This window comes from Prosopis cineraria, unplaced genomic scaffold, assembly GCF_029017545.1.
Source record: "Prosopis cineraria cultivar Desert tree isolate PC_DT_omini unplaced genomic scaffold, ASM2901754v1 PC1, whole genome shotgun sequence".
In the NCBI taxonomy this organism is placed as follows: domain Eukaryota; kingdom Viridiplantae; phylum Streptophyta; class Magnoliopsida; order Fabales; family Fabaceae; genus Prosopis; species Prosopis cineraria.
In genome coordinates, this window is record NW_026555332.1 from 59,291,392 (window position 1) to 59,305,555 (window position 14,164).

General features: G+C 33.3%; 1 protein-coding gene across 3 annotated transcripts; it reads left to right on the forward strand.

Moving 5' to 3' along the window:
- The first annotated feature begins 10,627 nt into the window (after window positions 1–10,627).
- On the forward strand, window positions 10,628–13,409 carry LOC129285696 (GDSL esterase/lipase At5g33370-like). 3 transcript variants are annotated; one of them, XM_054921480.1, is made up of 5 exons: window positions 10,628–10,969; window positions 11,061–11,188; window positions 11,283–11,525; window positions 11,765–12,017; window positions 12,860–13,409. In XM_054921480.1, exons 1-5 carry the CDS (start codon window positions 10,732–10,734, stop codon window positions 13,135–13,137), a joined length of 1,140 nt encoding a protein of 379 aa, XP_054777455.1. In that variant the 5' UTR covers window positions 10,628–10,731; the 3' UTR covers window positions 13,138–13,409. The 3 variants fall into 3 exon arrangements, with proteins under 3 accessions (XP_054777455.1, XP_054777464.1, XP_054777475.1); XM_054921489.1 differs by having other exon boundaries at window positions 12,869–13,409; XM_054921500.1 differs by having other exon boundaries at window positions 12,912–13,409.
- Window positions 13,410–14,164: the final 755 nt, after the last annotated feature.

Consider the following 14,164-nt stretch of genomic DNA (forward strand, 5'->3'; position numbering starts at 1 on the left):
TTGTGGGCCTTTTTTATTTTGAGTAATATATGTATATAAGTATTATTAATATTGATAATTAGAAGTTTACATGTGCGCTTACTTGCATTATGTGTTGGTTAATGTTAAACTGTGTATTTTGGGCCTTAGGTTGAGAAATGTGTAAAATTGTGAAATCTAAAAAAGGTAATAATACTAGTGCAAATAAGGAGTGAGTAAAAATATAATTGATGTTGAATGATTATGACATTGAGGCTCTCCCTTTTATTTTTGTGATTAAGGGGTTGAGCATTAAAAATATGTTATACATGATATTTATAAGATGTGGTGTATTGCACAGGTTCGATATAGTTTACTAAGTATGGTCTAGATTGTAAATTAGACTTTTAGCATTTGACATATGAATTGGGTACCCAAATTATGTAATAAGACTGAAAAGTAGTGAGTTTTGAAATAAGTGTCTAACTTTTGATTGGTATTGCAACTTTAAAGGTAATATGGGCATTACAATATAATTTTTACTTAACAAATTAATTTAACAAATTTCAGTTGAGCCAAATATAGATTCCACTAAGTCATAAGAGGGGGAGTGTAACATTTATAAACTAAGCAAATGAGAATAACAATGAAACATAATGAAAATCATTTTAAAGCAATATTAATCAATTCATATGTATAAAATAAGCACTATAGATAATAATCATATAAAAAAAAACACATCAGTACAAAGATAATTGTTCAAACTTTGGTTAAACTCAATCTAGCTCTTTTATTTCAAATAGAAAAATATAAACCCCTTTTAATAAATCTTATCAGTATAAACTAAGAGTAAAAAAAACAAGTAATAGCCTTAACCTATGCCATCTCTGTCATTCATAATAGTAGCTTTCACTTATCTTTGCAAGAAATCCTCATTCAAAATTGTAGTTAGAAACAATGTGGGTGAAATCACCTTGTTTGATAAACACATCTCCTTTGTACTATGAAATGCTAATCAATCAATAGCTTTATTCATTGATCTTAAGATCAACGACACTTTTACATTCTTCAAATACTTCAAATTTGCTAACACACATCTCTCACTACCACTTGACATACTCATTCACAGTTCTCTATTGTACTATTACACACACTTTTATATAGTATTTCACTCATGATCACTTGGTGGTTGGTTATACTTGTACCAATTAACCAAGTCTATTTCTTTCCTTAAGCAAGAGCTTTAGACATTAAAGCATAAGATCTCACCTATCCAGCATAACCATTAATCGATTTGCCACCATATCCCTACATATAATCCTAACTTTGGCCTTGCCTACTTTCTTTTGATAAGACACATCAATATTAATCTTAAGGACATTTTCCTAATCTTTTTCCCACTTCTTCAATATCTTCATATTCTCTTGTCCTCCTTCCTTCCTAAATAACCCACTTACTCCCCATAAATCATCAATTAAGCAAACTGCATCTTGTAATACCTCCTTATCTACAACAATATCTTAGAATACCGTACATCATCTATTTTTTTGAATATTCCAACACAAAAAATAGTCACCACCCTTTGATGCTCCCCCACCTTATTCCCTCCTTACATCAACCCTAAGTTCTTGGAAATTGTTTCCCAAACCTGCTCACACTTTCTTCTAAAATTTTAAGTACTAAGTAGCATTTGAACCTAACTCTCTTAGCTCATTCACATAACTTAACTTCATAGTTGCCACTCTTACTTTTATTTCATATCAACCTGTCCCTCCCACCTTTTACTAATAAAGGAATTTGTTAGATTTTATCATTTTTATCATCAAGTGTAACATTCTCCTTATTACTTGATATTTAGCCAAAATTTTCATGATAACTATGGATTAAGCCATATGATTACCAAGCCATAGTTGAAGATTTTAACTAGTTATTAAAATAATAACCATAGTAAGAAGGAAAAGAGAAATCAAAGGTCTATTATGGTTTAAAATATTTCAAAACAAATATTAGAATACTCACTTCATAATCCATTAATAACTTCATTTAAAAATATGAACCTTTCAAAGTTGGGATCTCAAGTTTAGTAAATTAAACTTGAAATCAAATATAAATAATTTAAAATAGAGTAAAAACATATATAGAAGCATGAAAATTATACCATACAAGGTAATAAATCAATTAAGGGTTAAAAGAGCCAAAACAACATTTTTGACACAATATATTGCGGCATAAATTGTGGCATAAAGCATAGTAAAATACACTTTAACAAAGTTTGGAATTATGTCATGGTATAACATTTTATGCTATGGTATAAAATGACTTTTTGGCCAAACTTCTGATGCCACCAAATCTTCATCTGATATTCGATTGAGATAATTTAGATGTCTATAAAAAAATTTTTTAAAACTTTAACTAATGGCACTGGTTTTATTTTCAAACATCACAAATTGGACACTCAAATGTAAATTAACACATTTTCACCCCTTAAACAACAACCCGAGTGTCTAAAATTCACACAAATGCCAAAAGCGAAATCCAACACCTAGACTACATTTAATAGACTTAAAACAACCTATATAATACGCCATGACAACAAATATCACATATTTTACAAATTCAACCCTCAACCCGAAACTCATTAAAAGTAAAAGAAGATGCATTTTAACATCAGATCTCACAATCTTCAATTACAATCATCTTAAACTCAAAAGTTATAATTGCACCAATATCTTAGACCCTGCCAAGCTTCTTAAATTACAAGACACTATTCTAGGGCTCAAAATATAACTAATCAACATAAACAATTAAATGGTGCAAGAAATATCAAAATTTGTATTTTTCTAGTTGGCATTATCAAATTAATTACACATATATAAACTAAAATAAAGAGGCTTACATTAGGAAATAAGATTCCTAAGCCTCTAATACTTTCCCTTTGTCCTGACCCGAGCTAGCACCTGTAAAATATTAAATGAGGGGTGAGTATAATTACTCAGTAATTAAGGTCAATCTAGCCTATTCAAATGCATGTTAATTACTTATAAAGATTCAATGGCAATTATACTACTTTCACAAGATTATTTGCTTTTCAAGAGGTTTCCACGAACACAATTAAAAACAGCCATAGGGCTGGGCACATCATATATTAAAATTCACATCAATTATAAACATTAAAACACATATGGGGTCATAATACTAAGTGCCCTTATCAAATTATGTCAGACTACAATAATAACAATAATGCGGCTAGAATATAATATGCATGATCAATGCCAACATTATATCTTCCTGATATCTCCAACATGAAATTGATAGCTAATTAGTGGGCTATGTCCATCAATTTAAATTACTCAAGCCTTCCACTTGTGAGGAGCTGCTCAGCCAAGATTATTATACTCACTTGTGAGACGTGATCTCTCTCAATATTAACAATCATGGGGTATTGTAACTCTAAGCTAGTTTCCTTATGAACTGACAGAGACTAATTAAGTTCAAGTCTTTCAAAAAATAAGTAAAACAGTCCCTCAACAACATATCCTCCTCTCCCTATAAATGAACTCCCGCCTCATATGATCTTACGATATATAACTATACAACACGCAGCATGCATATTCTTATTCATAAATAGCATATAAATTATTGACACTATTTTCATCATAACATGCTCAACCTTTTTCTGAACACAATTACGTTCACACAATATCTCAGTTTATAATCTTCATCTCATTATACTTATTCAACAACTCAAAATGTACACACACACACACACACACATTGATATATCATTTTCATCAATTCAACCACATTTATACATATCACACAAAACTTGTCACTTTGCCATCATTTGCACCAAAACTTAGTTTTACAAATATCACATGTTTATCAATCAAAAGTTTTCAACAATAATCAATTAAACATACAAATGCATAAGCTAAATTTTTCACGATTTCCTCTAACCTTTGAGAGGTCAAAGGTTACCCCTCAATCACAATTTATTTTTCAAGCTAAATTCAAGCTCGTGTGTTATGAGGTTAGTCTACAATTAACAATAATATCTATCATTCATAATCATCAAAATCACTATTCCAACATCTAATTTCATATTTTAATAACTAAATTTTTCAATTACAAGATAAACCTCACATCCAATGAGTTCATTAATTTCCATTAACTTCATTTATCTCTCAACAACTTAAATAATCACTAATATATCATCCAACAAACCAAAATCATTGTCAATATCACAAATTACTCACTTTCAACTCTTAAATTTCAATATTTTCATCACTCAAAACTCTTAACTCGAGTTTAATCACCATATTAGATTTATTAACTCTCATTAGCTCTAACTAATTTCATTAAACCCATCTACCACCATTAGTGGCTTCTAACAATCCAAACATCCATCACTAATGGCACTTTAATGTACAAATTCATCCATAATTAAGAGTCCACTTATGGACACATAAAACCACTATTTTTAGGCTTAGATAACTCAAACAACTCTCCTTAACTTTATTTAAGTCAATGGGTTCAAACCTAAAGCTTTCAAGATCCGAAAATCATTCTCCAACTACAAATCCTAATTTAAAAATAGTGTAAAGAGAAAGAGGAATGGTAGGAAAGGCTTATCTTAGCGCTTAGAAACTCTAAATCTCCCCAAAGCAACAACAAAATCATGTCTTAGTAGAGAGAATCACGAGCCCCTTCGATCTCCTCTTTTTCCTTTTTATTTTTCGCACATGCAAAAGCCTTCTTAAGTTTGATTTTCTACTTTACGCTGCAGTGTAATGTACAGTGAATCAAATTATGATTCTCTCTTTAATTTGATCCCAAGTGGCCTCATTCACTTTTGAACCCAATCGAATGACTAAAACCAAATTCAATAAGCCTATTAGCCATATTTAATTATCATCAAACCCATTTGAACTTACATTTATATAATTATCATTTATTAGCTTAATTAATCAAGGAAACAACTTTCAGGATGTTACATCAAGGATTCCTTCAAATTTATCCAGTAATAATTTCCCTTTACTTATTACTTCAATAACGTTCTTCTTTCTACTCACACTCCTTCCTATACCAAAGCTATTCAAATCCAAGCTAGGCACCCACCTATCATTCCATATTTTTATATTTTCTCCACTATCAACCCTCCATATTAGATCTGGTGTTTAGATGTGTGAACACCATATCTCAACACACATTATTCAAATTGGGTACTAATGACAAAATTCCTAATTGAGAATTTCAGCTCCTGCGTTATAATATGAATAACACATCATGAGTTTTAATGGCAATAACAAAACATCAGTAATCACAATCAAATATGTAATTGATCAATAGTGAAGAATCGAAATTCTAATACACTGAGCAGCATATTCATTGACAAATAACAATCGATAAAAATTAATTTTATCCATCATAAAATTTTTGAATTCACAATAAGAATTTTTATTTGCAATGAAGCCGTGAATTCTTAGGGAGAAACGTTGTTTAAGATCTAGTGATAAGACTTTCAAAATCTTCTATAGTTCTTCCTTCCGCAACATCTACGTTGAGACCTTAAAAAGTGCACGCATATTGATTAATCCGGTGCCTATGACAAGCCTCTAAATGAAGAGAACAAAGGAGTTCTAACTTTTAACGGAGTAGTTAATGATTTTGTAACATTTTAAGATCCAACAAATACATAATCAAATAATTAGTATGGAATAGCCAAGAATGGGAAAGTCATGATGTGTAAGAAAACCTAAATCAAGCACGCATCAAATCATACTGATCCGCATGTAAAAATTTTGCTAAATACACATATTACTCATTATCAGACCATATCTATTGGCTTTTAAATTAACATATTGTGAATATAAAATTTAAACGCCACTTAGTAAGACTTCCTTATGTTACATTACAAACTGAGAGACTATTAAAACTAATGATTATTTTAGAAGGGGGAAAAAAAAAGAAAAAGCTTACCGCACCTAACTGAGTAAGACTTCCATGTTTCAAAAAGAGGATGCAACTTCAAATTTAGCGTTATGAAAAAAAAAAGAGAGAGAGCAGCAAATTAGCGTTGCAGACGCACAAATTAGTCTAGAGTTCCATAAACAAAAATGATATTTATGAAATGATTTGAAGCGAGAGATATATAGCTGCAACTGCTATAGATGTGAACAATTTATTTAGCTCGATATCAGTTTTGCTGTAATTGCGGATATCGTGATTTTATGAATATCAACTGATCTAGTTACTATTGAAATGAACTCGTTCTATTGTGTTATTTGCCATCAAGTTGACTACACTTTGAAATTCCCAAAACCAAGTTACTTCAATGGCTACGATAGTTCTTAAAAAGCCTTTCAAAAGCATATAAATAAAGCAAATATGAAGAACTTAAGTATAACATACTACGACATTTCTTCTACATTCCACCCACAAGAGCAGACCTTACCAAGATATGAACATCAAGGAAGACCCCCTCCACCTTCTTTAATTCTGTCAATCTCGCAAAAAACAGGCCCTATTTATCCAATGGTAATCAAGCACATAATAATTCCAATAACTTAGACGTGCGTAAAGAAATTCAGAGATGAAATTAATAACATTATCTCACAATTGGGCTACATAAGTATCTTCTTCATCCTTTTAATTCAAGAGCATGCAGAAGTGTCTGTCATCAAGCTAAGTAATATATGGTGTTGGACAACGCGGACAACAACAGACTCAGGAGAATTGCGAGGCAAACGCACGCACGAAGGCACTTCAATGGGGCGAGTTCCTGACCTAATGGTTACGGGGATGGCCACATGCGATGGCAAAATAAATATTGGCAGATAGACAAAGGCAAATGGGGGAGGCAAAATTTGAACCAGCACAACTTGAAGCATGCCCCAAGAAATCTATAGTGCTGGTCACATGGTACAACGCGACAAAGAAGATGTGAGGAGGAAGGAAAAGGCACCTGACGGAAGCAACCCAGGGGCATAGAAACTAGAGGCGTGCAGGGAGGAAGACGAGACTTGTCGTGGTGCCAACGAAACATTGACGAGGAAGAAAAAGAAGAAAGGCGAAGAAGACGCGGGAAGAAAGGAAAAATCGACAAGGGGAGAGCAATTTGGGTATTTTACTATTCCAGACCCTTTACATGGTTTACTGGGGGCATTGTTGGCATGTCACTGTTCATGTACTGTTCACATACATCCCAAATTGATATATATTATAGATATTTTTTAAATATTCCAGCAATAACAAATTGCGCTCCCACTTCAAGGGAAACAGTTAATTTGGATAGACTGGCGTGCGTGCATCTCCCTTACCAATGCTTATCGGCTTCACAACGCCTTCCCAGAAACACAAAACCTCCATGAATCAGAACTCGGAGTAATGTTTATACATAGCAGACTAGAGACGGCTTTAATTCCTGTCTAGATAAATAGATATATAGTCACCGCATTATTCCCTGACTTGTTTGATTTCTTTTCTCCATTTAACAATTTGTTCACCGTCCACAGATTGAATACATCACTCACCACACCAGGTTGGAGAATTAATATACATGCATGGATTATTATATATGGATCCATATATCCTGCATCTGTGTCTGCAGTACTTTATATCTCCCATGCTTAAATTAATGTGCATCGATCGATCTTATATCAGTAGTTAAAATTCACCCACCTCATTTACTTTAGTCACATGCATGCCTTACAAAACCTCGAGCCTTGGATGTGTCCCTCTGTATTTATGACCATGCAACCGTCCCTTTTCCAAATTAATGGGATCCAGTCGCGAGATCTGCTTTCGCTCCCAATACTGCTAAGCATGTACAGCACTATTATCTGTCCTTGCTGAATTTGAATTCGATAACTATACTTAACACAGGCATTGAGCGTTTCTACCGTCTAAATTATTAAAATTTAAATCAATAATTATGAATTTAAATTTCACTTGATATTCACCAATGAGTGATTTTATTTAAATCATTGATCTATATTTCAACAACTCAGATGATATAAGTACTCAATGTTTATATAAATATAGTTACGAAATCTAAATTCATTGTTGCTCTAGATTTTTGTAGATCAAGAGCGTTAAAAAAAATAAAATAAAGAGAATGGTAGATGGCCGATCGATCAACGCACTAAGTCCTTAGGAGAGCGAACACTTCAATTGCATTTGAGCTTATAAATGGCCTTTGTATGCGTATATTTACGCTGACCTTAATTTGATGGAAAATAAACTCATTGCCAACGGAACTTCCCTTAAAGAATGCTGTGACGTGGAGGAAAATTTTTTTTTTTTATAAAAAGGATATGCTTTTTGACCTTGATAATAAGAAAAATAAAATTTCGTGTGCATCTAGGTTCAAAATAAAAAAATATTAAATACTTGAAATACGATTAATGTTAATATAATAGTAGCATGCATATTGCGTATCTTTAAGAAGGCGAGTGGAAGCGTACAAGGCAAAGCTCAGGTTAGTATATCCTCCTAAAAAGCGCCGACAAATGTGAACGTAACAGGGCCTATTAATTGCCATGCCAGGATGAGGGAAAAAAGGAGAGAGACCGGCCATTAAAGATTCTTCAATTATATTGGACAATATAATTTGGGATCTTTTCTTCATGTTACTTTGGGGTTTCTTGCCAGTTCAATTGGACTCCGTTCTCACACGCTTACAAGACATCAATCCAATTCAATTTGCATTGACCAAATCCAACAATGACCTGATTGAGACTAATTAATTATAGCATAATCCTATATATCCCTTGCCTCCTAGTTCCATCGTAATATAAGTAATAATTAATTAATTTATAATTTATAAATAATATTAATTGAAATTTTAAATTTTTAAAAAGTTCATGTCTTTCTATTTATATCTTCATTAAATACCTCATATAAGAATCTTGATAATAATAATTAAAATTGCAATGCATAATTTTTTTAAAAAAAACTAATAAATGAAGTATAAGTATAGTTGAAAAAATAAATCTAAAAATTATTCAATGCCTTATACTTTGAATCAGGTAAAATTTTTAAAATATGACTTATATTGTGATTTAGAGGCAGTACATACCTTCAAAATCTCATTACTCCCTCCATTCAAAAATATAAGATATTTTTTGAGGAGTTGGATATTAAAAAATATAAGGCATTTTTAGTCTTTTGAGATGTAATCATTGTTTTTTTTAAAAGTGACCCTATTGATAAATGACTTTATATTTATTGTAGAGTATTTAATAAAGATAAATATGAAAAGATAAAATTAGTTTGAAAGTAGGTAACTCTTTATTGAAGAGATGAGATTCTGTTAAAAATGACTTACATTTTTTATTGGAAGGAGCAATTTTTTATCTACTTTTTCACATCTTTCTTTATTTAACAGTACAAAAATATAAAAATCTTAGCACATGTTTGGTTTCTATTTTCATTTTTTATTTTTAAAACTTATTTTATAATCCAATTTTTAAATTTTTTTTCAAAACAAAACAAAATAAAAATATGTTTAGCTATCTTAATTTAAAAAATTTAAAATTTAAAAATAGACTGATAGTGATAATTATATAGGCAGTTAAAGGTGGAGATTTATAATAAAAATTGATCCAGATAACTATAATTTTAAATAATTAAATATAGTATATTTTAAAAATAAGAAAAATAAAATGAAAATAACTTAAAATTGTTTCTATTTATTTTTTTAAAACAAAAAATAGAAATAATTTTGAAAAGAATTTAATTGAAAACACTTATCTAAACAAGTTTTTAAAATTTTCTATTTTTTTACAAAATAGGTTTTTAAAAAGTGAAAACAAATAGGCCCTTACCCTTTGTTTAGATGGAAAGAAAAATTAAGAAGAAAGAAAATAAAGAGAAGAGAAAATATTTTTTTAAAAAATATTATCCTTCCTTTAGATGAGCAGGAGAAAATAAGAAAGAAAGAAAATGAGCAAATGGTATAATGACTATGATACCCTTATGTTAGAATATGTCATGTTTCATATAATTATTTTTGTAAAAACAAATTAAAAGGAAAAATTATGTTAAAATTAACTTCATAAAAAAATTTAAATCAATTTATTTATTAAAATATATATGATCGTATTACATATATATATATATATATTTTTTTTAAAACCAAATAATTTAATAAAAATATATTATTTTTTATTTAAAATATTAAAAAGGGATCATTTATTAAAATTAAATATAAATCATCTATACAGTGTACAGTAGAACATTGTAGCATCTGTTGAAGAAGAAAAAACCAAGAAGAGTAGGAGAGAGAGATTTTGCATAAAAAAGAAATTGACAAAGTATACAGTCTAAAAGAGAGAGAAAAAGGTCAAAAAAAAAATACATATAAAATAACAAATTATTTTAAAAATCTCTCCATATATGGAGAGAAAACTTAAAAAATAATAGGTGTCACCTTTAATTTTTTTATCCTATTTTACCTTTCTTATCCAAATAATTTTTTTTTTTCGCCTCTTATTCTCTCTTCAAACAAAACAAAGCATTAGCGATCTCCTGTTCGAAAAGTGGGTGGCAGTTCTATTCTATTGAATTCTATATCTGGTGGGGGCCGGGGTAGCCCAAGTTATTAAATTAGGCACTACAATTCAAAGCCGCAACAAGAGATTATATATATATATATATATACAGCACTCGTTCTGAATTGGGAGCGATTCGCATGACAGAGTTTAGGTGGGCGTGTTACGTCGATTAGCACCAGGCTGTCGAAACGAACGAGACGCAAAGATCGATTTCCCCATGGAGAGCAGGAGATGGATTTGTATTCTAATGTGCGCCATCATGAGCTGGAGCAGCGTAGCTCCGCGAGCAGAGGGTCGAGCATTCTTCGTGTTCGGAGATTCACTGGTGGACAACGGCAACAATAACTACCTCGCCACCACCGCCCGCGCCGATTCCTATCCTTACGGCATCGATTCTCCCTCTCACAGAGCCTCGGGCCGTTTCTCCAACGGCCTCAACATCCCCGACATCATCAGTAACTTACACTTCGCTCCTTCTGTCATGACCTCCATTTATTGTAGATCTAGCTACATGCTGATCAACACCCACTATATGCTTGCGTGCAGGCGAGAAAATTGGATCCGAACCCACGCTGCCATATTTGAGTCCAGAGCTCAACGGAGAGAAGCTCCTGGTCGGGGCCAACTTTGCTTCCGCCGGAATAGGAATTCTCAACGACACTGGAATCCAGTTTGTAAGGCCCCATCTAACTTCATATTACTTATTGGATGATGTGACGTAATAGAAGAGCAGGGTGGTGATGAAATGTATGTGTAAAACGGGTGCAGATAAACATAATCCGGATCGGGCGGCAGTTGCAGTTGTTCGAACAGTACCAGCAGCGGGTGAGCGCCCTGATCGGAGAGGAGCAAGCAGGACGACTGGTGAACGAAGCACTGGTGCTCATAACGCTGGGCGGCAATGATTTCGTCAACAACTATTACCTGGTGCCCTTCTCCGCTAGATCCCGCCAGTTTGCCCTCCCCGATTATGTCGTCTACCTTATCTCCGAGTATCGCAAGATTCTCGCGGTACGCCTTGTCTGCCAATAATCTTGATCATAGTGTAGCCCTGCATGTTTATTGCTTGCTAACAAAACACACAGTCCTAGGGGTAAGGTCATGCGGCAATTAAATCCAAACCCAGAAAATAAATATTATAAAATGACAAGAGTAGGGTAGTAATGAACAGATGGTAAAGCTTGTCTTGGCGTATTTAATATTTGGAAGGGTTGGGAAGGGAATTAAAGAAAGAATAAATGCGGACGCAGAGACTGTACGAGTTGGGAGCGAGGAGAGTGCTGGTGACGGGGACAGGACCAATAGGGTGCGTGCCTGCAGAACTGGCGTTGCACAGCAGGAACGGAGAGTGCTACGCGGAACTGCAGAGAGCAGCAGGTATGTTTAATCCGCAGCTGGTCCAGCTGCTCACCCAACTCAACTCTGAAATTGGCTCTGATGTCTTCATCTCCGCTGATGCCTTCGCCATGCACATGGATTTCATCTCTGATCCTCAAGCTTACGGTAATTTTTACTCCCTCCCTCTCTTTTTATAACAGGTTTTCTAAAAGCTTACGTTGTTTCTTATGTTTTTTCTTGAATAATTATACAATGTTGCCTTTGTTTTTGAAAGATGAAAGAAGCGTCAATTGTATGTTCTATTCATCACTATCTTAATATTAATTATGATATTATTGAAAACAAAACTGAAAAATTATATTGATTTTAATTGCTTCAACTAAATAATAGTAAACTTGATAAACGGATTCGGTTAAGGAGCGCTCCTTCCTTCTATGCCAATATCTACCCTTTTCTTGCACAATCAATATCGGGTACATTACTGGGGCCCAGGACACCGCACGTTTATGTACGTTGCTCTGAGCAAATGCAAATGTACATATGTTTGTTTGTCTAATTATGGTTGACAGCGAGTTAGGAGCGACTCGATGCACCAGCAATTGCACTTAATCTAATATAGTTCTCTATCCTATATATATATATATATATACACAAGGTATTTTTTATAAATTTATTTTATCTTTAAGTATAAAAAAATGTATAATATTTTTAAATAATCAAATAATTTTATTCTTATATTGAAAAAGCGAAGAAATATTAATTATGTGCTTTATTCAACACCACAATAATATTAGTTGACATTATTTGGGGTAGAAATGGAAAATTACATTGATTTAATGATATTTTAACTAAATAATAAACTTTGATTGATATACATAATTTGATTAAAAACACCTGTATATAAGAACGACAAGAGTACGTTGTTATTCCCTCAGTGGCTTCTTTAATTTGTCCTAAACTAATTGGTGTCGGGATTTGAGGCCGACATTTTTTTTTTTTTGGTTGAGAAAATGGAGAAGTGAAGCGGGGATGGGTGTGTGCGCGCGCGCGTGTGTGCAGGATTTGTGACGTCAAAGGTCGCGTGCTGTGGACAAGGGCCGTACAATGGGATAGGACTGTGCACTCCGGCGTCGAACTTGTGCCCGAACAGGGACATATTTGCATTTTGGGATCCCTTTCATCCCAGCGAGAGAGCCAACCGACTGATCGTCGACAGATTCATGACCGGATCCACCCAGTACATGAACCCCATGAACCTCAGCACCATCTTGGCTTTGGATTCTAGGACCTAGCCTTTAGTTATTTATATACAGTGCAGCATCGTGCTTTCTCTTTATTATTTGTCCTCCTCCTACTTTTATGTTGTATTTCATCATTGAACTGAGTGATGTGTCTCTACATGCCCTCGTCTGATTCTTCAAATTAATTATGGAATGTACGCGTCCATGCAATGCTCTTAATGTCCTGAATAAGAGTATAAAATCGTCTTAATCTTAACTCAGGCCATGCCGCATCAATGAAAGGCCCGTTTTAGTGGAACGTGTATTTATTAACAAATCTGCATTTGCTACTCCTTTCTTTTCTAGATTCTGCCATCTGACGCCGGGAACGCAATGCCCCTGTGTTCAATGTGCGCCGTCCAAATATTGCAACCCACATCCTACGCCATAACACGTCACCTCATCATTCTGTTTTTATTTTCACATTTTTGTGAAATCGTAGTCTTCCCTGCGGTCAGTCTTTTCAAAATCCCCTGTGTCCTGGTTTAAATATGTGTCTGTCTCTCGCAAATGGTTTGGTTTTCCTCATGCTAGAAAAATGGATTCACAGGAAAGCGAATCTGAAGTGGTTACCAGGATTAATTTTACTTAAATTACATTTAAGTTATAAATATGTGTCTTGTATAGACATTACAGACAAACATTTCCTACTAATATCCATGCGGTTCATGTGATAGATATGCTCGTTAAGGGTGACAATGATCGCCATTCAGTCCATGATCCAGGTTTAAAATTGAAGTTTGGCGTATGTGAAACAAACGATCCTTAAACAGTTAAAAATTGCATATGAGCCTTTAATTTACAAGTATATTTTACTGTCAAAAATTGACATGCATATAGCGCGCGCGTGTGTAGAGAGAGAGAGAGAGAGAGAGATTTTTATCAATATTTTTTTTGGCACAAGGATTTTTTTCATCTCATGGGACAGGCCGACGAAGCCTGAGTGAAAGTAAATGAGAGAAGAGAGCTGGCCCGGCCTTAAACATGCCTACTCGCATTGACTTGTTCACAATAGTCAATGCACCTTTGAAG

Bases quoted from the DNA above. Each gene is read 5' to 3' on its own strand.
- LOC129285696 (XM_054921480.1), top strand. From the start codon at position 10,732: ATGGAGAGCAGGAGATGGATTTGTATTCTAATGTGCGCCATCATGAGC. The intron at 10,970-11,060 runs GTAACTTACACT...GCTTGCGTGCAG, and splicing joins CAACATCCCCGACATCATCA to GCGAGAAAATTGGATCCGAA. The intron at 12,018-12,859 runs GTAATTTTTACT...TTTTTGGTTGAG, and splicing joins CTCTGATCCTCAAGCTTACG to AAAATGGAGAAGTGAAGCGG.